Source organism: Lampetra fluviatilis, chromosome 7 (assembly GCF_964198595.1).
Source record: "Lampetra fluviatilis chromosome 7, kcLamFluv1.1, whole genome shotgun sequence".
In the NCBI taxonomy this organism is placed as follows: domain Eukaryota; kingdom Metazoa; phylum Chordata; class Hyperoartia; order Petromyzontiformes; family Petromyzontidae; genus Lampetra; species Lampetra fluviatilis.
In genome coordinates, this window is record NC_136281.1 from 737,584 (window position 1) to 761,472 (window position 23,889).

At 44.1% G+C, this 23,889-nt stretch overlaps 1 protein-coding gene across 1 annotated transcript in view; it reads left to right on the forward strand.

The window, feature by feature from the left end:
* The first annotated feature begins 1,919 nt into the window (after window positions 1-1,919).
* The window catches only part of LOC144933377 (gephyrin-like), an 82,526-nt gene continuing 60,556 nt past the window's right edge, over window positions 1,920-23,889 (forward strand). Inside the window, exons 1-4 of the mRNA XM_078858079.1 lie at window positions 1,920-2,067; window positions 20,592-20,664; window positions 21,233-21,290; window positions 21,995-22,087. Of these exons, the coding sequence (XP_078714205.1) occupies window positions 1,956-2,067; window positions 20,592-20,664; window positions 21,233-21,290; window positions 21,995-22,087 (336 nt within the window). The 5' untranslated portion in view covers window positions 1,920-1,955. The remainder of the gene's footprint in view (window positions 2,068-20,591; window positions 20,665-21,232; window positions 21,291-21,994; window positions 22,088-23,889) is intronic.

The following is a 23,889-nucleotide window of genomic DNA, read 5'->3' on the forward strand; positions in this document are numbered from 1 at the left end:
TTTCAGGGTTGTACCGCGTGTTATTTCGCATTATGTCCGACGTTTTGCTTCACGTGTTGAAGCATCCAGCACCACGTCCTGAAGAAGCTATGGCACTAACATTAAAACGCACGTTCAACAACCAAGAACACTCCAGGATCATCGAGCGTTTAACAAAAGCTCTACTGCCATGCGAGAGTAGAGCTTTTTTATGTTTGTAATCTCCAGCTTAAACGTCATTCAGAATTGTTACATTTTGCTTGCTTTTAAACATTCTGGTTTTGCTCATAAACCAAATCAGTTGGATATTTCCTCGCCAGTGACAACTTGATTTGATCGGCTCTGTCGGGAGATGGAGCGTCATAGTTAAATATTGAAGTTATACTGCAACGTGCTAACCCAAATAAACTAAATACGAATCACAAAATATATTTGTCGTGAGAGCAAACAGCTGCCCCTATTATCCCATGGTTGCGTATGGCAAAATGTTCAGGAGCTAAATGCCACTGGCGAGCTCGACTAGCCACAAGAGGGCTTCTGGGGAGAGTTCTTGTAGCTTTGCTAATCCTCCGTTGATGGAGCACAGACTATTAGTCATTTACTATACGGTCCGTAGGTCGGGTTTCATGACCACAGGCACACTTCTGTGGCTTGCGTCTGTAGTTTTCCACGTATGAAGGAGATGGGCGCAACACACTGTTAATGTTCTAATGAAGTTGATGGTTGACCACCGGTGTCTTCGAGGAAGGGGAATGTCAATGCCAGGAGGTGCGATGTTTGAGTCTCCAATGAGGTGATAATCCTGCCCCTGCCAGCCCCTCACTCCTCCTCTCCCTCCAACCCATGCAGTTCACTCCCAGTCCCCCAATCCCCTCACTCAGACACCCCCCATCCACTAACCCCCCTCACTGCCCCCCGCTCCACTTCCCTCACCACTTCCCTAGCCGCCAAGACCAAAACAAGGGATCAACCTGGCCCAGATTGGCAAGCACAAACTTGGGCGCAGGAGCACCCAGTGCTAAGGACATCAACATGGGCCCTTGTATATTTTGCAGCCGAATACTGTGCACCAGTATGGACGAGAAGCAAGCCACCACTCGACCTGTTGATGTCCAACTGAACACTGCAATGTGAAGGTGTATCACTGGAACCCTCAAGTCGACCCCACACCCTAGGCTGTCCGTGCTGTCACACCATCTCTCCCACACCCATCCGCCACAACGATGCAAGCCTCCGGGAAGTCTTGCGAATCGAGGAAAGCAGTCGCCTTCCCAAATGCGGATACCTGATGCACAAAAGGAAAATTCAAAACTCTCCAGTGTTGTGCGACTGTGGTCATCCAGAACAGACCATACAACACCATACAACATACAACGACGCAATTCCCGATCCACAAATACGAAGGAGACATCACAGCGATGCACTCCGCTCCACCTGACGTGGCTGTCTGGCTTGACCACCTGGATGTGACATTGTAGTCTTGGGTCTGCATCCACATCAGCCACGCGAAATAAGAGGTCCACTTCCATCACCCCTCCTCACCACGTCCCACTCCCTCCCCCCACCACTCCCCCCTGCCCCCCACCACCCCCCCCAACTCCCTCCCCCCACCACTCCCCCTGCCCTGCCCCTCAGCCCCCCCATCACTCCCCGCCCCTCACCCCCCCACCACTCCCTGCCCCTAACCCCCCCCAACTCCCCTCACCCCCCCCAACTCCCTCCGCCCACCACTCCACCGCCCCTCAGTCCTCACCACCCCCACCACTCCCCCTGCCCCTCACCCCCCCCACCACTCCCCCGCCCCTCACCCTTCCACCACTCCCCCGCCCCTCACCCTTCCACCACTCCCCCGCCCCTCTCCCCCTTCTCCCTCCCACCCCTTTCCCAGCTCGGCCGTGCGAGGCGCAAATGCTCACGGTCCCTGGCGCGGCCTCCGCGGCCTCCGCGGCCCCGCCCCGCGAGGAGGGGGAGGAGCCATGTCCGCGGCGGACGCCGAGATCAGCGGCAGCAGCAGCAGCTGGGGGGGCGGCTGTGGCTGTGGCGGCGCGGCGATGCAGGGCAACGGGCTGCGGGTCGGCGTGCTCACGGGTAAGCCCGGCCCGGCGCGAAGCGACCTCAGCACTCTGTCTCGCTCTCTCTCTGCCTCTCTTCCCGCGTGCATGGCGCGTGCGGCGCGGAGACGGAAGGAGGAGGTAGGAGATGAGGAGGAGGATGATGAGGGAGGCGGCGCTCCCTCCGGGCCCGGCGCGGCCCGGCTGCTCTTCTCGCTGCGCCGCGGCCCGAGGATTTCCATGCGGGGGGGTTCCTCGCGCTGTCTTTGCTATTTTATAAATGCATCGTATGTAGCAGCAGCAGCATCGTGGACATTAGCAGCAGCAACAGCACTGCCATCATCATCATCATCGTCCACGAGCACAAGGCGCCGTCTCCCTCGCGGGTTCCTCCGCCGCCTGCCGTGGTCATCGCGGCCCCCGTCTCTCGTCTGGTAACCATGGTGGTGGTTATCCCGGTCACCTCATGGCTATCGTCGTTACCATCGCAAGCATGATTTTCATTCTCGGCAGGTAACCATCGCTATCGTGGTTACCACCGCTGGCATGGTTAATGGTTATTATCGTCTCCAAAGGTGTCATGGTTTCAACACCGCAGTAGGGTAACCATCGCTGTCGCGGTTACCGTCGTCAGGTTGTTACCATCGCCGGCAGTGTCACCATCGCAGGGTCGCGCCGTCTCCCGCGGAGACCGAATGAATGGAGCCCGGCGCCCATTAATACCGCATCTCGGCTTGAGCGGCTGTGATATAATAAAAATAACACTCCCCCGATGATCCAGCCCGACTGTTGGCCCGCATTAAGATCAGCATTAAGGGTGTAATGCCATGGATAAAGTAGCAATAATATTAATACGTCACCGGGGTGGCTGTGCACGAGCGGCACGACAGTAAATCGCGTGTGCGATGATGACCCCCACCACCACCACCTCTTCCTTCCTCCTCCTGCTTGATACAACACCGCCAGCCGCTCTATCCTCCAGCACCAGCCTCCATGTCACCTAGCGCCTCCCTTCTTGCTCTTCACCAGCGTCTCCTCTTTCCCAGCACCAATGTCTCCCCCCAACCCCCAACACCACCAGCCTTTATTATATCCACCATCACTTATCTACACGCTCGCTTTTCCAGCACCGGCCTTAGCTAACCGCAGCATCTATCCTCGCCCCTTCCAGATAGCGCTGCTGCTGATGTGCTGCTGCTGCTGCACGATTTAAAGGCGATTTAAATGCGTTCCGCCGGGGAGTGGCGTTGCCAAAATTGTTACGAGTTGATCGCGTTAAGATCAAAGTGTCCGTGTGCAAGAGGAGATCCATCGTGCTTCCTAAAGTGCAGCAACTCGAAGCAAAATTAAAAGGAAATGGTTTGAGTAAAAAATGGACATCACTGTACTGTGAACCTCATTTGGGTTTGTGGACACTCCGTGAATGTTAATTGCCTTGCTGTGTAAGTATCATGAACTGTCATGTGCTCATTAAAATGGTTTTAATTGGTGAACCAACAACTGCATAAATGCTTGAACTGATGTCCTCCAGACAATAATATCTCACGTAAGAAAATGTATATATTTGTGCGAGGTAAATCTTGACAATTCATGTTTAATCTCTTTACGACCACCGTGGTTGCTTAACCGGCAAGGGCATTTTACAGCCATTTTTTTTATAATTTCCGTATTTCAATTAGAAGTTTTTAAGAAAAGCAGATTGCATTGTGAGATGATTATACCTTTTTTAAGAATATCAAATACATCGCAGGTTAGTTTACAGTATTTTCAAAACGTAGTTAAATCTTGGAATAGTCCTGCCACCTTTATTTAGGAACCCATGTGACATTCGTTTGTTCCTTTTAAATTCCACAAAAAAGCTCGAAGTTTTAGCAAGCATTATGGCTTGAATCATTGTACGTCCATCACGTTTGTTCGCATTGCTTCGAACATATAGCAGTTGAGTCTGCACGTTTATTGACCTCGTTAAAGTGTGGTAGCACCTCCATCCAAGCCGAGTTTTATCGTCTCAAACCTGACGCAGTTGTGCGAACGTGCAAACGGGCTTGGACCCAAACACATTGATGCTCTGGAGTCCTTGTGGATACCTGCCACATGGTGGCTATGGATGCTGAGCCCAGAGTTACACGCTACTTAAATACGGTATGATTTATAAAATGCAGTTTTACATAAGTTTTCTTTCACGGTTGACAAATGTTTATCTCTGTTAATAAGCTACATCTTTTGTCAGTAAAATCAATTATATGTGGCACATCGTGACCTCAGAACAACCAGCAGGCATTATTATGATTGTATTTTAACTTTATGTTATATAAATACATGCTTCCATGACCGAGCTTAGCAGCTGGATTTAAACACGTACAATTTTACACGAGTTTGCCTGAATCCTCTGAGAAGCTTGTGGTCACTTTTTTATGCAATGTCAGTGTAGTTGTATCCTTGTAAAAGGTTTTATCATTTAAATATATTTTGTAGGTATTGGTTTGAGAGCTTGAATGACTGAATCAAATTCTACAGTTAAATGCATTTTGATAGTCTAAAAATTGTTCGGTGTATTGGTATTTAATATTCTTTATATAGTCTATATGCACATGGACGTTGGATTTATCTAAAAAATTGGATTGGAAAAATAGAGGTATAAACACAAGTGAACATTTATCTTCCTGATGAAAGTCAACCAATGGATATTGTAGGAAAATATTGCAGATCTGTTAAAATTACTGCAAATATGGACTCAAGGAAAATGCATTGTACGAGTAAAACTAAATTCACGTACAACAAGTTCGCTAAACAAATGAAGAGATTTGTTGGAGATGGAAGTTGAAATATATAAAGAGGATCCATACCTAAGAATTACTAAAAAGCGCACCAGGATCGAATGCATGAAATAAAGGTGGGCAAGAGCAGGTTGAAGTGCTCTTTTAAAACTGAACTTGTTAGGTGAAGATCATTGTCTCTAAGGAAGCAGAGTTCTCAGAGATACATTTGCCATCCCTTCAAGTGACCTCTGGGCTATTGAGTAGAGGGCAATACTTGTCTCGCTACGCTGCCAAATGAGAGTAATGTTTCTCTTGACAGTCAAAGCAATATTGGAGTTAAAGTACAGAACTACACTTAATGGGATGTGTTTTTTGTGTGCAGTTATTAGTCAATAGTTTGAAATAATCAAATCACTACATTTGTGAAACTAGTTTAATAACACTATGTAACACGATTTTTGTCCCTGGGTAGTAAGTGTTATTTTTTTTATTGCCTATGCCTAAAGAGTATAGAAAATGGCTATTATTTCCCACAAACTTTGCGTTTGTGACCAGGACTTTGTGAAGGAATGACACAAATGCACACATTTTCTCATTGAAAATAGGTAAATTTCAAAATATCACTTTCCTGGTCACAAAAGCAAAGTTTGTGGGGAATAATAGCCATTTTCTGTACTTTTGAGGCACAAAAAATTCGGAAATACCACTTACTACCCAGGAACAATTTTTGTGTTACACAGTGTAATCATAGGCAGGCATTCCCTTGTTTTACCCCAGGATCTCCACAGTGCCAGCTCAGTGCTCTGACCTCTGAGCCGCCTGGCAACATTCCCGTATATGTGTACCTTAAACCATGAGGCTCCGTGGATTTTCTCTGCTCTTACTGTGTCTCGCCCCACCCACCCCCTTTGGACCCTCCAAACCCACTGCATGGCAGTTGGGAATTACATTTTATGTTTTTTTTCCAAGGTTTAAAGCAGCCTTTGATTAATTAAGACTATACGCGTATACCATTTCTACACTTACCGAGTGATGTCATGACTGGTTGTGGGGATCAGCTCAGGTTTAAGTGGTGTAGCATGTTCCCAAGCTCACTCCATGTCGGGTCTGCTAACACGGCAGCAAGTTTAAAAGCGGGTTCATTGGCCCTGGCCATTTCACAGCAAGCACACTCCCGATTGGTTGTGGAAACGTGGCCTTAAAATGGCAAAGTTAGCATAACTCACTGTTATGGAAATCATTGACAGCAGGTATAAAACGCAATGCGACTTACTTGATTACAAAATGAACAGTTTATTCTTTGCCGTGTTTGGCAATTTTGTTGTCTTGCACAGAATTTATAGAGGTGTGTTTTATGTGTGAAATTGAGTCATGCAAAAAAGAGCTTAGTTCATGCATGGTAATGTCAAGCATCCTAATCTGCTGCATATCACACTGCCCAGGCTCCGGCTGTAACCCCAATACAAACCCTTCATATAGCCATATGTGCAGAAAACAAGCTCTGCACACTACTAGCATAGCTCACCTTTAGACATTTAATTTTGGGTTTCTGAATTTACGTACATCATAATGAAGTGTGTTTCCAATGTCAAAAGTTAACTTTACCCATTTCTCAAATCATAATAAGCTCATTTATATTAAGTCATTGCACAAAGTGTAAACCTTTAAGAAAAACAGGAGTTCTTGTTCATTATATTTTCTCCAGTACTTGAAGGATTGTGTTTTGTATTTGTATTGTGGGAATGTGAAATGTGGTGTCGTGACAAGCAGTGTGACTGGCGTGAAAATATAACTGACATTGTTTTCAGCGAGTGTTTTGCCAGAAATCGGCTTGCACCAAGGCATTGCTTTGTCTTTTAATGGATGTGTGAAGATTGGCGATTGGGTGGGGATGGCCTTTGATGTTGCATGATGAGCATAGCTGTAGTTATTCATATTAAACATGAGGTATGAATAAAGTGAAGGGTCCACATCCACCTTTCTGTTCTGCAGCAAAAGGGTAGATCATTGCAGATGGCAAGTGAACCAATGATTTAGGATTATCACAACAGATTAATTGGAACACACCCGGTTGGTCAACACGTGCACTACCAAGGCAAGTGAATGTTCCCGTACTAGCTGCGGATGAATGTGCATTTCATTTGTATAGAGGTGAATTCAAAACGAGTTTTGGACATGCGACTTGTAGTTTTTTTTTCTAAAGTTCTATTGATCAGGTGACGTCTAATGAGATGTGGAGCTTGCCAAGGTTAAATGGAGGTTATAGCGTTTTCTGAAAGGATTTTCTTATGTCGTTAACCTGTGGGTTGTTTGGCAGAGTACAGGAATGTTGGGGATATTGATGATAAATGGAGATCAAATGAGTGGACCCTCTGTGTTTGTTAATTTATATCTGATTATTATATTTTCGTGGATTATACATTGTTATGCATTGGTGCAATGGTGAAGTAGTTGTGTCGATGGTAATTTGAAGCATTACAGTATTGGGATTTGATTTTAGGATTTGTAAAGTTTTATTGCCGTTCATGGAATTACATGAGTAGCAGTGCACAGGTGACCATTGTATTACTTAAAGGTTTTCATTCATTTGTATGATATAATTCATTGGCTTCTAAAGGGGTCTTTTTGGGTTGTATTTTTATTTTGGATAATTTTTATTCTTTATATTTGTGTAAATGTCTACGATTGCACTTTGTTGTTGGGCAGTGATTCTCAATGTACTGTGCGATGATCCTGCTGACGTGCATTTGACTGCTGGACTTTGTCATTGATGGAAGTGTTAGTTGACACTCTTCTGTGCCTTCCTCGGGTTGACCGTTTTTAACGAGTACCTGGTACAATGCGTAAATATCCACACTGGGGATACAAAAAGGCATCTCGGGAGGCTTTGTGTGTTGGGGTCAACATTTAATATTAAAAGTTGCTTTCAGCCAGCATTGGTTGTGTAAGGTCAAACAAGGGTTCTGTCTCTAAATGTAAATGTTTATGTATAGATGCTTAAAGTGTGAGTTTAAGTATTCACCCTTTAAATATACATGGATTTGACATTTAGATATTCACGTTAAATTTTGTCAGTGAAAATTAACCCCATTATTTGTAATGTCTCGTGGATTGGTAAGTGCCCTGCCTCACTTGTGGTATTTGGGTGATACATAAAAACTAAATTGCATTGTGCATGTAATTGAGCTTATGTTTTAAATGAGAGTGCAAGGTACGTTTAGTTGATTACAAGTCTTAGCTCGATGTTTAGCAATCACATGCTGCTGTGGTATGAAGGAGGGGAAAAGCAGTAATTTGTGTTATACCAAACTGAGATTTATCATGGATTCCTCTAATGAGCAGTGTAGGTGATGAATAATTACAAAGATTCATTTATTGCTAGCATTTATTTTGGGTGAGTGATTGAACTGCGGTATTAGGTGTACTGCGAGTGTCTAATGGGATGCAGGTGCAAGCCTTCAATACTGCTCTTTGGGTGGTGTTTGCAAACGTTGCAACAACCGATTAGGTCCAAGTGGTCAAATATATCTTCTCATTCGTGTTCATTTGGGTTGGTGATTTAGTTTCTTCAGCATTATTGATAATCTCATGGGAGAATAAAGACAAATCGATCATTGGTTTGCGGCACATTGAAATGTCTAAGGATGAAAGTAAAAATCTTTAAGTGCATTTGTTTGTTAATAATACAATTATAAATTGGACTTGTATAGTGATCTTCATCCATGGATCACAGAGCACTCTACACAATATGCATAAAAAGAAAAAAAAAGCATAAACACCTAGCAATGAAACTTATGATAAAAGTAAGAGGGCCAAATCCTGAAGATAAAATTAGGTGAAAGCCTACCGTACCGCGTGCCCCGTGAGGGACAAGGGCTGTCGCTGGTGGTGCCTTACAGTAGCTGCTGTTGACCAGTCACGTTCAAACGCTCTGTGAAGTTTGAACATTTGCGCACGCCGAGCAGTTCGATCGTTTATATATATACATAAAAAAAATAGTTTAGAGAAGGTTTTATTGTACAACGCATTGGTGGTTGTTTTTTGTTTTTTTATTTAACGACATTCATAATGAATACATTTTCACATGCCACTGTTCTCTTACGGCTCTTTATCAACCTCACTCCTGGATGAAGGAAGGCCGTGGGAAGGGGCTGTTTGACAACCTTCATGCACCACCCATGCTGCGTTTTACATTAAACACATTTCTGCGGAGGGAGCTGGTAGTAACGTTGGGTTGCTCGGTCAATGGCCAGGGTCAACGGCGGCGTGGTGTATTCCGCAAATATGCCCGACTGTAAGGGCGGGCACAAGCCGGCGTGAGTAGGTTAAACGTTGAGTTTTATAAGGGCACCACGGGGGGGCGGGCCCCTCCCCACCCAGCCCCACCCCTCCCCACCCAGCCCCACCCCTCCCATCCCCCACCCAGCCCCACCCTCCCCACCCTCCCCTCCCCACCCAGGCCCTCCCCACCCACCCCTCCCCACCCAGCCCCACCCCTCCCATCCCCCACCCAGCCCCACCCTCCCCACCCTCCCCTCCCCACCCAGGCCCTCCCCACCCTCCCCTCCCCACCCAGCCCCTCCCTCCCCACCCAGCCCCTCGCCACCCTCCCTCTCCACCCAGCCCCACCCCTCCCATTTTTGGATGCACGACGGACGGAGAGAATAATCCCCTGTGGGCTGGTGTAACCAGGAGGTTACTACCAGTATAAAATAAGTTCATCAGAGAAGTGCTTCAACCCCCACATTTAGTTATTACCGAGCACAAGCTGATGGGAGCCCAACACTTGCAATAAAATACTGAAGACAAACAGAAACACTCGTTACATTGCATGAAACAAGTCATAATGAGTCTAGGAAAAGAATGTTGCCCATGTATATTCATGTGTCTGCACGGCAGTGAGATTTGAGGGAGTCAAAAACATTGCACTTAAACATTTAAGAACAAACGTTAAGGAAAACATGCCTCATTCGTGGCATAATCATTCTGAGATATTTTTGGAATTAACTGCATGCAACTATCCTAACCAGGGAGTTAGTTATGGAAGCTATATCGCTGGGTGGTCAGATCCTGGTTTCAAAGCCCAAATAATCTTTATTTCCAATGTCATCAGAAAATGTATCCACCACTTGGAAAAGTGCGACACTGTCTGCAGACTACATCGCAAAGGACTAAAATCTCCACCAGCTTTCACTGTAACAGACCATTCCGTTATGCTCGGGGCAAGTGCTTTGACTTCTGTCGCACTGTACATATCCAACTATGCTAATCCGAGGTGCGGGGAAGGACAAACTAAACACAAAAAAGCATACTCTTTGGTTCTTTCGGTAAAATCACGTAGATAGAAAATTAATAGATCACGACATTTCGATCGCAAAACAAGCGACCGTCTTCAGGTGAGAGAGAGCAAGCTACTGAAACAAGGTCTTTTATAGGCCTGAGATGGGTGCAGCCTCAGGGTAAGAGGTCGGGGCTAGAGATGGTCTCCCTAAGGCTGTGGAAGTGGTTATTGTATTGTGAGAGATCAGCATGTCAATGCACGAGCTTAGTATGTCGCAGCATCGGTGACTTGCCTAGTATGTCGTAGCATGGGTGACTGAGCGAGAAGGACATCCAGCCCGTCAATACAAAGACATCCAACCTAATAATGCAACTCAGAGAGTCAGCTAAAATCACAGGAAGGATGGAAACATCACAGCAGGTTAAGACTTTACCTGGTTAATCACTTCCTTCCAATGATTGCTCAATTTTTACCCATCTTCTCGGTTGAAGTTGTGTCTGTGTTTATATATCTGGATGGCTTCATGAACAAATCTCTGATGATAGCCAGTGGGTTTGCAGAGTACCTTCGTTTTAGAAAAATGTATTTTGTGTGTGCCCACAGCATTAAAACAATGATCAGCAACGGCAGAGGTATTGGTTCTACCGTGCTTCAGATCTGCCTTGTGTTCGCGAACACGGTCCGAGACATGTTGTTTAGTTTCTCCAATGTAAAATCATTTGTATTGCCGGTCATGAGCACACTGCCCAGGTATGCGAAACTCTCCACAACTGGCCCATCACCAATTATGAGTTGTGGGGGTTGATTGTGCGATGGTACAAAATACCCAGGCAGGTGCTTAGTTTTGGTGGGGCTGATAGTAAGGCCCCACCTCTTAGTAGCAAGCTCCAGGTTCAGCAGCAGCGCCTCCAACTCCTCCTCTGAGTGAGCAGTAATCAGCAGATCATTGGCATACATAACATGGTTGAGCAATAGGGAGCAATCCTTTGACTGCACCCGGGCATCGATGAGCCTCCCATTGTGTCTGTACCAGATGGAAAATCCTCCAGTACAGCCATTGAAGGCCTTACGAACTACGTGGAAAATAGATGTTAAATAATGTGGGAGGCAGAGGACATCCCTGTCACACCCCAAGGTGTGCAGGGAATGGCTCTGACTCCCGGCCACGTAGTTTTACCCGGGGCCGCTCACCATCATAAATGACCGTGAGCAAATGGTCAGGGACTCCGAAAGCACAAAGAACAACCCAGAGCCCAGGCCTACTGATGGTATCATAGGCCTTGACCAGGACATGGAGCCACGCATACACAGCGACTAACACACACACACATATACTCACACACACAGACACATCGACTTCCACACACATCGCTGCAGACGCGCACATCGACCCACACGTGCACATGGACTTAGACACACGCATCATTATTGTGAAAATAAGTAACTTAATTTTAAAATAGTAGTTGTTTACACACCCACATCGACTTACGCACACACACATCGACGGTATGCACTGCTATCACTACAGCAGTGCATACCGACTGTGGTGGTACCTGCTTTCACTACAGCAGTGCACACTGACTGTGGTGGTACCTGCTTTCACTACAGCTGTGCATACTGACTGTGGTGGTTCCTGCTATGATAACAGACATGCATACTATGTTTCGATTTAAAGCTTTCGTGACTGCAGGGATTCATCTTCTTGGTTCTTTCGGTAAAGTCACGTAGAAGGGAAGTAATAAAATAATAAAAATAAAACATAATAAAACAATTCTCACGACGTTTCGGCCACAACGCAAGCAGCCGTCCTCAGGCGAAGAATGAGAACATTATCAAGCTAGGAGCTTATATAGGTGTAGCGAGGAGGAGCGCCTTAACAAAAGAATGTGCATATGAAGAGGAATTTAGCATACCAATGGACAATGCGTAGGGGGTGGGCGGAGGGGTTTCAAAGTCCCATTATGCCCATGCATTATGCAGGATCAACAGCACCACGGGGGGGGCGCAAGGAACAGCGTTAATAAAGGACAGGAATGTTAGTGATATGTAGCTGCATTTACCAAACAACCACGTAGAAAACCGAAGTGAAAACTACATAAAAAAAACTAAAATATAAACTGATACTTACTATACTCTACAATAAGCTGAGTTACTAACAACAAATAATAAAATTACAATTCTACGTCATAAGAAGTATATAATATACTTCCATCTAAACTTTATTCTCTTAGCATATACAGTACTATATACTGCCATAGATAAACCCAACATTAAATTATATACTGTATTGCTGTAAACCACCCTATACTTTATACATTTTAATATAACACTATGTATTATTCAACTCACCCTAATGTGTATCGAAATGGTTTATTACGTCCTTCCAATGATTGCTAAGCCTGAATCCATCTTCTCGGTTAAAATTGTCTCTGTGTTTGTATATGTGGATCGCCTCATGAACGAATCTCTCATGATAGCCAGATGGCTTGCAGAGAACCTCCGTCTTGGAGAAGTCAATGTCATGTGAGCCCACTGAGTTGTAACAGTGGTCTGCCACGGCTGAGGTGTTTGTCCTACCGTGTTTTAGATCAGCTTTATGTTCACGAATGCGGTCTGAGACGTGTCGTTTGGTTTCCCCAATGTAACTGCTACCACAGAGGCAACTTAGTTTGTAGACGCCAGGGTACTGTATGTCTGGAATCACATCTTTTACAGATGGTACCAGATCACGGATTTTATGTACTGTGTTGAATCGGACCTGGATCTTGTGTTTAATCAGGATTTTGGAGATCTTTTTTGTGACCCCAGCAATGTAGGGTAAGGTGATGGTCTTGAAAGGCTCCTCAACAGGATCTTTCTTGATGGTTGGAGTGATGGCTTTGCGGATTGTGTAGTCGGAGTAACCATTAGCGGTGAACTCAAACACGTACGCCAAGCTCTTAAGGCTAATGGTTACTCCGACTACACAATCCGCAAAGCCATCACTCCAACCATCAAGAAAGATCCTGTTGAGGAGCCTTTCAAGACCATCACCTTACCCTACATTGCTGGGGTCACAAAAAAGATCTCCAAAATCCTGATTAAACACAAGATCCAGGTCCGATTCAACACAGTACATAAAATCCGTGATCTGGTACCATCTGTAAAAGATGTGATTCCAGACATACAGTACCCTGGCGTCTACAAACTAAGTTGCCTCTGGTAGCAGTTACATTGGGGAAACCAAACGACACGTCTCAGACCGCATTCGTGAACATAAAGCTGATCTAAAACACGGTAGGACAAACACCTCAGCCGTGGCAGACCACTGTTACAACTCAGTGGGCTCACATGACATTGACTTCTCCAAGACGGAGGTTCTCTGCAAGCCATCTGGCTATCATGAGAGATTCGTTCATGAGGCGATCCACATATACAAACACAGAGACAATTTTAACCGAGAAGATGGATTCAGGCTTAGCAATCATTGGAAGGACGTAATAAACCATTTCGATACACATTAGGGTGAGTTGAATAATACATAGTGTTATATTAAAATGTATAAAGTATAGGGTGGTTTACAGCAATACAGTATATAATTTAATGTTGGGTTTATCTATGGCAGTATATAGTACTGTATATGCTAAGAGAATAAAGTTTAGATGGAAGTATATTATATACTTCTTATGACGTAGAATTGTAATTTTATTATTTGTTGTTAGTAACTCAGCTTATTGTAGAGTATAGTAAGTATCAGTTTATATTTTAGTTTTTTTTATGTAGTTTTCACTTCGGTTTTCTACGTGGTTGTTTGGTAAATGCAGCTACATATCACTAACATTCCTGTCCTTTATTAACGCTGTTCCTTGCGCCCCCCCCGTGGTGCTGTTGATCCTGCATAATGCATGGGCATAATGGGACTTTGAAACCCCTCCGCCCACCCCCTACGCATTGTCCATTGGTATGCTAAATTCCTCTTCATATGCACATTCTTTTGTTAAGGCGCTCCTCCTCGCTACACCTATATAAGCTCCTAGCTTGATAATGTTCTCATTCTTCGCCTGAGGACGGCTGCTTGCGTTGTGGCCGAAACGTCGTGAGAATTGTTTTATTATGTTTTATTTTTATTATTTTATTACTTCCCTTCTACGTGACTTTACCGAAAGAACCAAGAAGATGCATACTATGGTGTTACATGGTTTAACTGCAGCAGTACCGACTGAATGTGGTGGTACCTGCTATGATTACAGCAGTGCATACTGACTGTGGTGGTACCTGCTTTGATTACAGCAGTGTTTACTGTGGTGATACCTGCTTTGACTACATCAGTGCATACTGACTGTGGTGGTACCTGCTATAATTGCAGCAGAGCATACTGTGGTTGTAGCTGCTTTCACTACAGCAGTGCATACTGTGGTGTTAGCTGCTATGGTTACAGCAGTGCATAGTGACTGTGGTGGTACCTGCTATGAGAACTTGCAGTGCATACAGACTGTGGTGGACCTGCTATCATTACAGCAGTGCATAGTCTGGTGGTACCTGCTTTCACGACAGCAGTGCATACTGACTGTGGTGGTACCTGCAATGATTACAGCAGTGCATACTGACTGTGGTGGTACCTGCTATCACAACAGTAGTACATGTTGACTTTATAGCAGTATATATCGACTGTATAGCACAAACCACGAACCTGACAGTGCCGTGGTGAGGCCTAGTCCTGTGCAGAGCCCCCAGTTTTGCCTAGATTGCCCAGCCGGCAGGCTTGGGGCTGGGCCGCTACCCCCCCCACCATCCCCCCGGCCGCGCTACAATACTATCTAAGCGCTATACAAGTAATAGCTACTGACTTAATAGCAGTAACTGCACGCATTGGGGTGGGGGGGGATAAGAGGATATCACACTTAAGAATTTGCCTCAGCGTTGTGTGTATTTGTATAGCATTTTTAAGGCGAAAGTAAATTTCCCCCTCACCCGCACCGAACGCATGTGACTTGGCATGGTCCCCCCCCCCCCCCACCGAAAGTGCGCGAGTTGGTATGACCAAGCGCGCGTAATAGGTAAAAAAATCTAACTAAATCGCTAATTTAACTAACTTTAAGGAATAGCGCTTGCCAACTGCGGGTCTTACGGCGTGGTACCTGGCTATTTTTTTTATGTAAACCCCACCGTTTGAGAGCCAAATCCCTCGCAAGCACGTAAACACACACATACCGACAGACAGACAAAAAATGACATTTATTATATAAGATAATCATTCAGCTTTAGGCCTATTTTGTATTGGAAGTCTAATCCTTAGGGATGTAACAACAAGCGTCATGCATGAGGGAGGAAGCAAATAGTGAGATCCACCCATAAGCCTCCATGACAGTGTTATTAGATGTAATAAACTAATGATTGGATAGTTTACACATTCGCGTTGTTGTAGACTGAAGATGGAAAGAGCACCGATGTTGCTGGCCTTGTGGAAGTATCAGCCCTGCACGAGGAGCACACTGGGCTTTGTATTTGCAAAGTTGAATGTTGGAGCAACAGTAGTTGGGAAAAATCTGATATTAATAGGTGACGTTTACAAGTAGGGCCATGACACAGTATGAGGCAGGCGTGGGACTTTTTGCAACTGATAAAGCAAAGCATGTGTAGCATTCCAGCTGACGGCAGCTTGAAGATTTTATAGCACAAAACTGTTTTCAGAGCCAGACAAATAACCTCACAGGGTGTATAATCTTTATTCGGAATTGCATCAAGCAGGTGCAATGGGTACAGCTATTAATGTCTAAACAGAGGTACAGTTCCAGGCGGCTTTCTGTTATTCAGAATTTTCCAAGTGTGCAGGAATTCCACTCAAAATTGAGTTTGTGTAACTTTACCATTCTGATATTCACATCATCTGCATGGATGAGCATCCTAAATCAATGCTTTTAATTACATTGTCCATTTCCCAGAAACAAACCAATTTAGCTCCTCCGTGGCCTTCTGCTGAGGTCCTCCACTCTGATAGGCATAACAACCTTGGTGTACCTCCTAGTGGAACTTCCATTATCTGCTTTTTTATGGGAGGTGCTGTTCTTGGAACAATATTCATATTTACAAGTGAAAGTAACTGCAAATTGGATGCACACAGTGTTGTCATCATACATCAATCCATCATCATACTATTCTTAAAGTCCATCGTTACACTACTGTATTATGCCGATGCCAACAGTGACCATATTGTTCCTGAAATCCGCACCTGCAGCAACCGCTTCCAGGTCTTACCTATTACCCATGGGTAATAGGAAGAATCAACCAATGGATAGTACGATTTATTGTGTATCAGTTTGGCCAGTGGAAAACTGGATTCTGATTCTAGTCCTTGCTGCCAGCAAACATTGGTAAGAAAGGGATCCTATGGTGGCGGCTCTACAGTATCCGGTTCAGCATGTCAGACATTCAATTAATCAGATTCAACATTCTGCCCACATTTCTAATGACACTGCAACACCCCTGTAATTGGTGCCACTTGCAGCTCATGCTTGTGTAGTGACATCGGGGATGTCACTGTATGGTGCCGGCCCAGAAGGGCCACGCCGTTCGATGTTCCTATATTGTGGACAGCACCGTATGGGTGGCTGTGTGTAATACCAGCCCTAGCGGGGCTTGGTGAGCACTGGGATAGTGCGGGCACCATGCACAGCGTGTGGTGGGGGCTCCCACGAGGGGGAGTGGGGGAGTGTCACCCCAGGAGTAGGGTTGCCCCGGGCCATGGCACTTTGGTTGACCCCGTAGACACGTGATCCAGAGTGTCCACACAGGGGGCCCCAGGTGGGGGGGGTGGGGCTTGTAGATGATCACGTTTCGGGGGAGAGCTCTTGAGAGGGATCGAGAGGGAATGAGAATGCTCGAAGGGGGGCAGGGCCGAGGGCGGAGCGGCCCCGACCCTAGGGGGATATAAGGCAGGTCCCTGAGAGGGGACGGGGTATCTTCGTTCTTCAAGCTGGAAGCTCTGCATCACCAGCTGGAAGCTCTTCGTCCTACGAGGAACCACGTGGTCGGAGACCCGAGTGAGGGTCCGACCCTTCGTAGCAGTAACTCCTCTGTATAGTGTAGTTAGCTGGGTGGTCACCACCTTCGGTTGTTTCTGGTGAAGGGGCAGTTACCCCTTTGTGTTACGGTGTTGCAAATAAATGTGTTGCCTCTGAAAGGAACAACGTCTGCGACTCAGTTGGACTCACTACACTTGTGAGGCTGCCAAAACTACTGGCAACTCGAGGGAGGCAGTTCCAGCCATCTGTTAACTCGCACCAGGAGGCCCTGACCACCGTCATTGCGTGCCTGTACTTAGATCCAATTATTGGGTTAGTTGGTTACAACCCATTACCACATCCTATATTGCCAAAGCTTCTTGGTCGCCCAACATAGATCTTTTCGACACTGGCTAGTGTTCAGTGCTACCGGTGACATATGTTATCTATGTGCATGCTGGCCTATGTTGCTATGTTGTTGTGGCTGTAGAGGGGGCCATACTTTATAGAAGCTTGGCATTCTAATCAGGGATTGTCGTTTTACTTTGTGTTTTTTCAATATTATATCCAAATTGCCACATGGAGCAAAATCATGTGTACCAACTCCAAGAAATCATAATCGCCAATCAACGTCCAATGCATTCAGTGACGAGTACCAATATATCCTGCACTCTATTGTCCTGCTGATTTTTGTTAGAAAGTTACCCCATTTGATCCATACATTATTAGGGTAGGTGAAATACGTCTGCCATACCCTATCCCACAGGACAGATAAAGTGATTGAATACGGGATAAAGATAACCTCTTCCACAGCAGAGATAAGTAAGGCGAATGAGCCCTGTGTGCATGACCGCATTACCCGAACACAGTTGAAGTTTCCCTGCCTTGTTTAACCCATCATGAGTGGAGAATTGCCCACACTCTATTATGCGTGCACCGAGTGTGTCGTAGAACGTGTCATAACTGGAAACCTGGATCCGCTATGTGGAAGGGTTTTACCTTGAATTTTGTAATTACACATTATTGTGAAAAACACTTTTATGAACCTGTGGGACCTTTAAATTAACTGGTCCATATGAATACAGTGATTTGAGAAGAAATTATTGCAAATGAGTGGTCCTATTTTGTTAACCTCGTTTTGTAAAAAAATAGTTATTTAGCAAGTAGTGCATTATATATATTACTGGCAAAGAAGGCAGCTGTGATGTAACCCAAATAGTTGATATAAAATTTTCCTTAACATATTTAATATTTCAATACTAGGAGCAGTCGTCAGCTTTGCTGTGATCTTTGAAGCTGGTTAACTTCATGCAGTACAGGTAGTACTCTACTTACGATGGAGATGCGTTACGACGACCTCATCGTAAGTCAAAAATATCGTAAGTCGAAGATGGCCTCGCCTACCCAGGAGTCTTAAAGAATGGTGATAATTTAGCAAAACAGAGCAATTTACAGTATCGTACTGTATAAACTATATACTGTGTATTTATTAATTACAATACTTTATTGCACAGTAAAATGTAAAGTAAAAAAACAAGGTAAATTCTTAGCCTACTTATATGAACTGCAATTTAATAGAAAAAAATTTCAGAAAACAATCCTATCTGCTATAAAAACTTTTAACATGCATTGAACGTATCGTATCATTGTACTGTACTCGCCAAGATTATGTCTGTCGTCTGCTTACTTGCGTTTGCCTGCCGCGCGAAATTTTAAATATTTAACAATTTTGTCGTATAGCCATCGTAAGATCGAAATCTCGTAAGTCGGACCATTGTAACTCGGGGACTATCTGTAATTTTTTTCTCAAAGTCCAAGTTCAACCAACACGTTGAGATGACATTTCTCAACAGTCACTTATTTCTGTAAGAGTTGAAACTGATGCACGCAGGCAGCACGCATTTCACGAGCTTGTATGTAATAATGACACTATGCATGAACATTATGTAACTTGCCAACCGTTAATAGAGCATTCAACCTAAATTAGAAAGCTTATGAGTTGGGGTAGCTGCTGCTCATTTGCCACAATATTGCATGCACCTAGTCTTGTGTCTAGACTGTGGCTCCCATTGTAAGAATGTGGAATTTCCACCGACTCAATTAACCTCCTCACATAATGTGAGCAATGCTCAGCCGAGCTAGGGGAACCACTTAGGCTTGACTATAGAGATAACCTCAGCATTACTGCCGAAGCCTGTAAAATTAAACTTTCCTGCACGTAACTTTTTTGGAATACAAAAAAAGCATCCCATTTTAAACACTACAGCTTTGTTGATACTATTCTACAGCACGGTAACATATTGAGTTACTTAAAGCAATCGCGCCTCATGAAACACTATCAGTTAGGAAGGTCCGAGATCACAGACTCCACTTTCTCTTGCTTGGACAGCCGAGCCCAACGGGTGTACGTGAACACAGCGGGGATCTGGACAAGGCCGTGCATCCATATTGTCCAATGAGAAATAATGAGGTATTTGAGAAGTTAATTATGTTTTAAGTGTATAAATGCAGTACATGTCCAGTAACTAAATTGTTACCTTTAATTATTCCAGCTTTTTAACACCTCCATGCTGTCACTAAAAATTACACCTTGTAGTCTTTGTCTCATCAAGCCAATAAAATTTCATCGGTGATGTTGCTTATGCTAGACCCACATGCAGGGTTCGTTTGCCAGTGCGGCAGAACAAGATACATGGAGGGGACAAAAACTATTGTTGTAAGAAACAATGAAAAAATGTACAGTTGTACTATTTAACTTCTGCTTAAGAATTATTGTGTTCACTTTTCTGTAGCTATATGACGTTTCTGGCCGAGATGCAGCCATGCAACTCCAAACTCCACAATCTTCAAACTGTCTAATTCGCTGGTCTAGTATGTTCCGAACTTCCCCGCTGGTTGTACATGGTAGATAGCCCATTGACCTCCGCTCACTGTGCAGTAGCTTATCACATCACTCCCATCCCTACTTAACCCTTCTGTACACCTAAAAGTACTTACACCCTCTCTCCGCTATTCTCTGATATTGCGGTGTAATCACTTCATGAGGTCATTAATACAAATTTACGAAAGAAGCAAAATAGTTAATAGGCCAATTTCTATATATACAAAAAATATAAATCATCAACCTTCCTAAGTTAATATTTTAGGTCCACCAACATAATGGCTTTGGAAACCATCAATTAGCTCTTGGTTTGTGTGTGTATGTATGGCGTATATTGTATAATTCCCAACAGCAATTCATCAAGATATCAATTGCAGCACTGTACATTGATTACAGTTAAGAATGAATTCTCAGTTTCACATCACCCTTGCAGTATGGTCACCATTGTCATTGCCACCGTTTTGTTGGTACTCTAAGGTGGCGTTTTACCCAGTGAGTCCAGGATACTTTGCGGTGTTTGTAACACAAGTACAACTTAATGGAAAAAATCCGTCTCCGGTGGAGGAGTCTCGTATGTGCAACTCATACTACTAAAAACAGACGAGCACCTCCTCTTGCTTGCCTGCGACAAGCCACTGACTTTTTGTTTTTTTTTGTCAGTGAGCGACACCTGTTCCCGGCAGGCAGCGGAGGATGCCAGCGGGAGGAATCTGCAGGACCTGGTCCAGTCTGTGTAAGTAGAGCAAGCTTCTGAGTCTACCTTACACCTGGTCCACTGCTCTACATTATGGTAGGGGTGGGAACTTTTTCGCTACCAGGACTTAAAAAATATCTTTGGCGATGCAAGCATTAACCCATACCTTAATATTATCCAATATGAGCACTAAAAATAATGAGAGCTCACCTTTACCGGTGACGGAGCTTGCTAAAATTATAAACAGATTGTTGCCGTATACAATATTCCCCACTCTAGTGTGGCCAGTATTCTTGCAGCAATGGGGAATCATTTTGTAGGCAATTATAAAGTGGTAGACATCATGTGGCTGCATGCCTCACGAAGCGCGGTTGTGGGCCACATTTGCTGCAAGGTAGAAAGGCAGCCTCAAAAAACATGATTTCTCTCTGGTATTTATTGTATATGTAATATCCAAATGACCATATGCAGCTTTGATATATCGTTTGGTTCACCGGTTCATAAACAGAGATTAATTTTGCTCCCAAAATGAGTGTTGCCTACATTAATTTTTCTTTTGCTTTAAGCTACATTTCTAAATGTTGTTCTTTTTTACCCCTTCCTGTAGGCTGGCAGGGACTGTATCGGCGTACAAAATAGTCCCCGATGAATTTGAGCAAATTAAGGTAACTTGATAAAAACGTCCTTATTAGCCGTGTTTGTAATGCAGTATTTGTAGTTTGTAGTAAAGCATCTCATGACATGTTCCAGTTCACCGTCGGCTATGCCATGATGTTAAATATCACCAATACGGGTGCTTTTAAGTAATTTACTTATTGATCGATCTTCTCTTGGAGAACCGTTGAGGCTTTTCGTAATGCAAATCCAGGACGTTGAAATTATGGAGACTTTGATGTGATATTCAACAAGGGATCCAACTATTTTTTATTGAATCCTTTGTAGTGTTCTAAATAACATTCCAGCTATTTGCATCGTAATGTTTTTGCTGGACAGTTTTTAAAATGTATTTCATTTAAATAAATCCCATTTTAGTGTAATGCTGCTGTTCATAATCTATACTTGCTGTGTTAATGTTTACATCATTTTAAATTAAACACATTAATTGTATTTGTACACACCCAAAAGACTCCCGATACAGGTACAGCATTTACCTGAAGGTGGAAAAGAGTTTAGAATAATCTAATGAGCAGCAATAATTAAGATAATTACCACGGATTCCCTGCCAAGGCCTTTGCTCCAAGCTGTATGGGTGTTGCTGTCAGCACCATGTACCACTCCTCACATGTAATGCTGCTGCACGACCATGTCAAGAGGTTCATCCCCATGTGTTGTGTGTGACGCACGTGTGTCTCTCCTTACCTGTGCACAGGGTGCTCTGGTGGAGTGGTGCGACCGCGAGGAACTTAACCTCATCCTCACCACGGGTGGCACAGGCTTTTCCCCACGCGACGTCACGCCAGAGGTGATTCTAGGCGTGCTTTGCCATGCAACGTCGTCCTTCTTGCGAAATTGAGATGTCCATGTGTTCCAGTCAATTTGCACAACGTTTATACGAATTTCTTGAAGCACGGGCCTTGTGATTAGTTAACATGACACATTGTGGTTGTTTAAATGATCAATTGCTATTTTTATATTATACAGAACAGTGTTGCAGTATTTGTGATTGTGGTAATAAAAAGGTGTCACCCACCTGCTCAGCGGTCTCAACAGCCAGTCAGAAGTAAAGCACATTAAATACCAGTAATTTATTAAAAACTTGGGAGCAGAGGCCATTTTAACTGGCGAACACAGGCTCCCCCCACCCCTACCAATTGTTTTAACACTCACTGGAGGGTGGAGACAATATGCAGCTGTATTCAAGCTGGTAAGCCCATGATGTCATTGTTTTGGTGGCAATGGGATGAGGTTCCTCCACCACCCTTTCCCCACAACCTGGTGTTAATAGGAGTCATCAAATGTACCCAAATGATTCTCTCATCATATTCCCAGGACCATTATGACAGGAGGTGCTGAACAGTTCACTGCAAGAGTTACAAATGGATTTGTCTGTCTCACGACATGATGCCTGCATAAAATTTGGAAGGTGATATGTAAAATGTTATTAGGAAGGGCCGTTACATGAGGAATTTGTAAGCATTCTAGGAACCACCAAAACTGCTTTGTCACCTAAATAATTAATGTTTGCACTCTACATGTTATTGATTAATTGAAGTTGCTCAATAAATAATTGCGGTTGTTTTGATGAGAAAAATTTCATTTCTGCAGGGGGGAAATGAAGAGCTTTGCATATCCTTGATGCTTTAGAGCAGGGGTCCTCAAACTTTTTAAACAGGGGGCCAGTTCACTGTCCCTCAGACCGTTGGAGGGCCGGACTATAGTAAAAAAAAACTATGAACAAATTCCTATGCACACTGCATATATCTTATTTTGAAGTGAAGAAACAAAACGGGAACAAATACAATATTTAAAATGAAGAACAACTAAAGTTAAATCAACAAACTTGCCAGTATTTCAATGGGAACTGGGCCTGCTTTTGGCTAATGAGATGGTCAATGTCCGGTTCCATATTTGTCACTGCTAGTCGTAACAAGTGATGCAAGTGTGCATCCGTTAGTCTAGATCAGGTTGGAGATTTCAAATGTTTCATTCTGGAAAAAGTCTGTTCACAGACATAAGTGCTGCCAAAGATGGTTGCCATTTTGAGTGCATGGTTCCTGAGATGAGGATATGTCTCAGAGGGGAGAGATGCATAGAAATTATGAAGGCTGCTTGACTTGAATGCGTCTTTCAGAGAGTCACAATTCTGCAGTTCAGCCAGTTCCATTTGGTAAATTGAATCCACATTTTCAATGTCAATAGAAAATGGGTTACGGAAAAGCTGTATGTCCTGTTCATGGAGATGAAGCTCTTTAAATCTAAATTGGAACTCCTTTTGCAATTTTTCCAGTGAATCCACACATGTTTTGTTTGGGAATTGCAACCAATGGTTTTTCCGCTAACAGATTTTGAGTTGTGGGGAGATGGCAGAAGTTTTCCTCCTTAACTTGTTTGATGAGGAGGCCTAATTTTCCTTCAAATGCTTTGACATGTGATTGCATATCACAAAGGAGCTTCCCCTTTCCTTGAAGTTGCACATTGTAACTGTTGAGTAGCTCTGTTACATCTGTCAGAAAGGCAAGGTGCCATTTCCATTCTGCATCATTGAGCTCTGGTACTTCTTTGTTTTTTGAAAGCAGAAAAGCTGTAATCTGTGGAAGTAAGTCA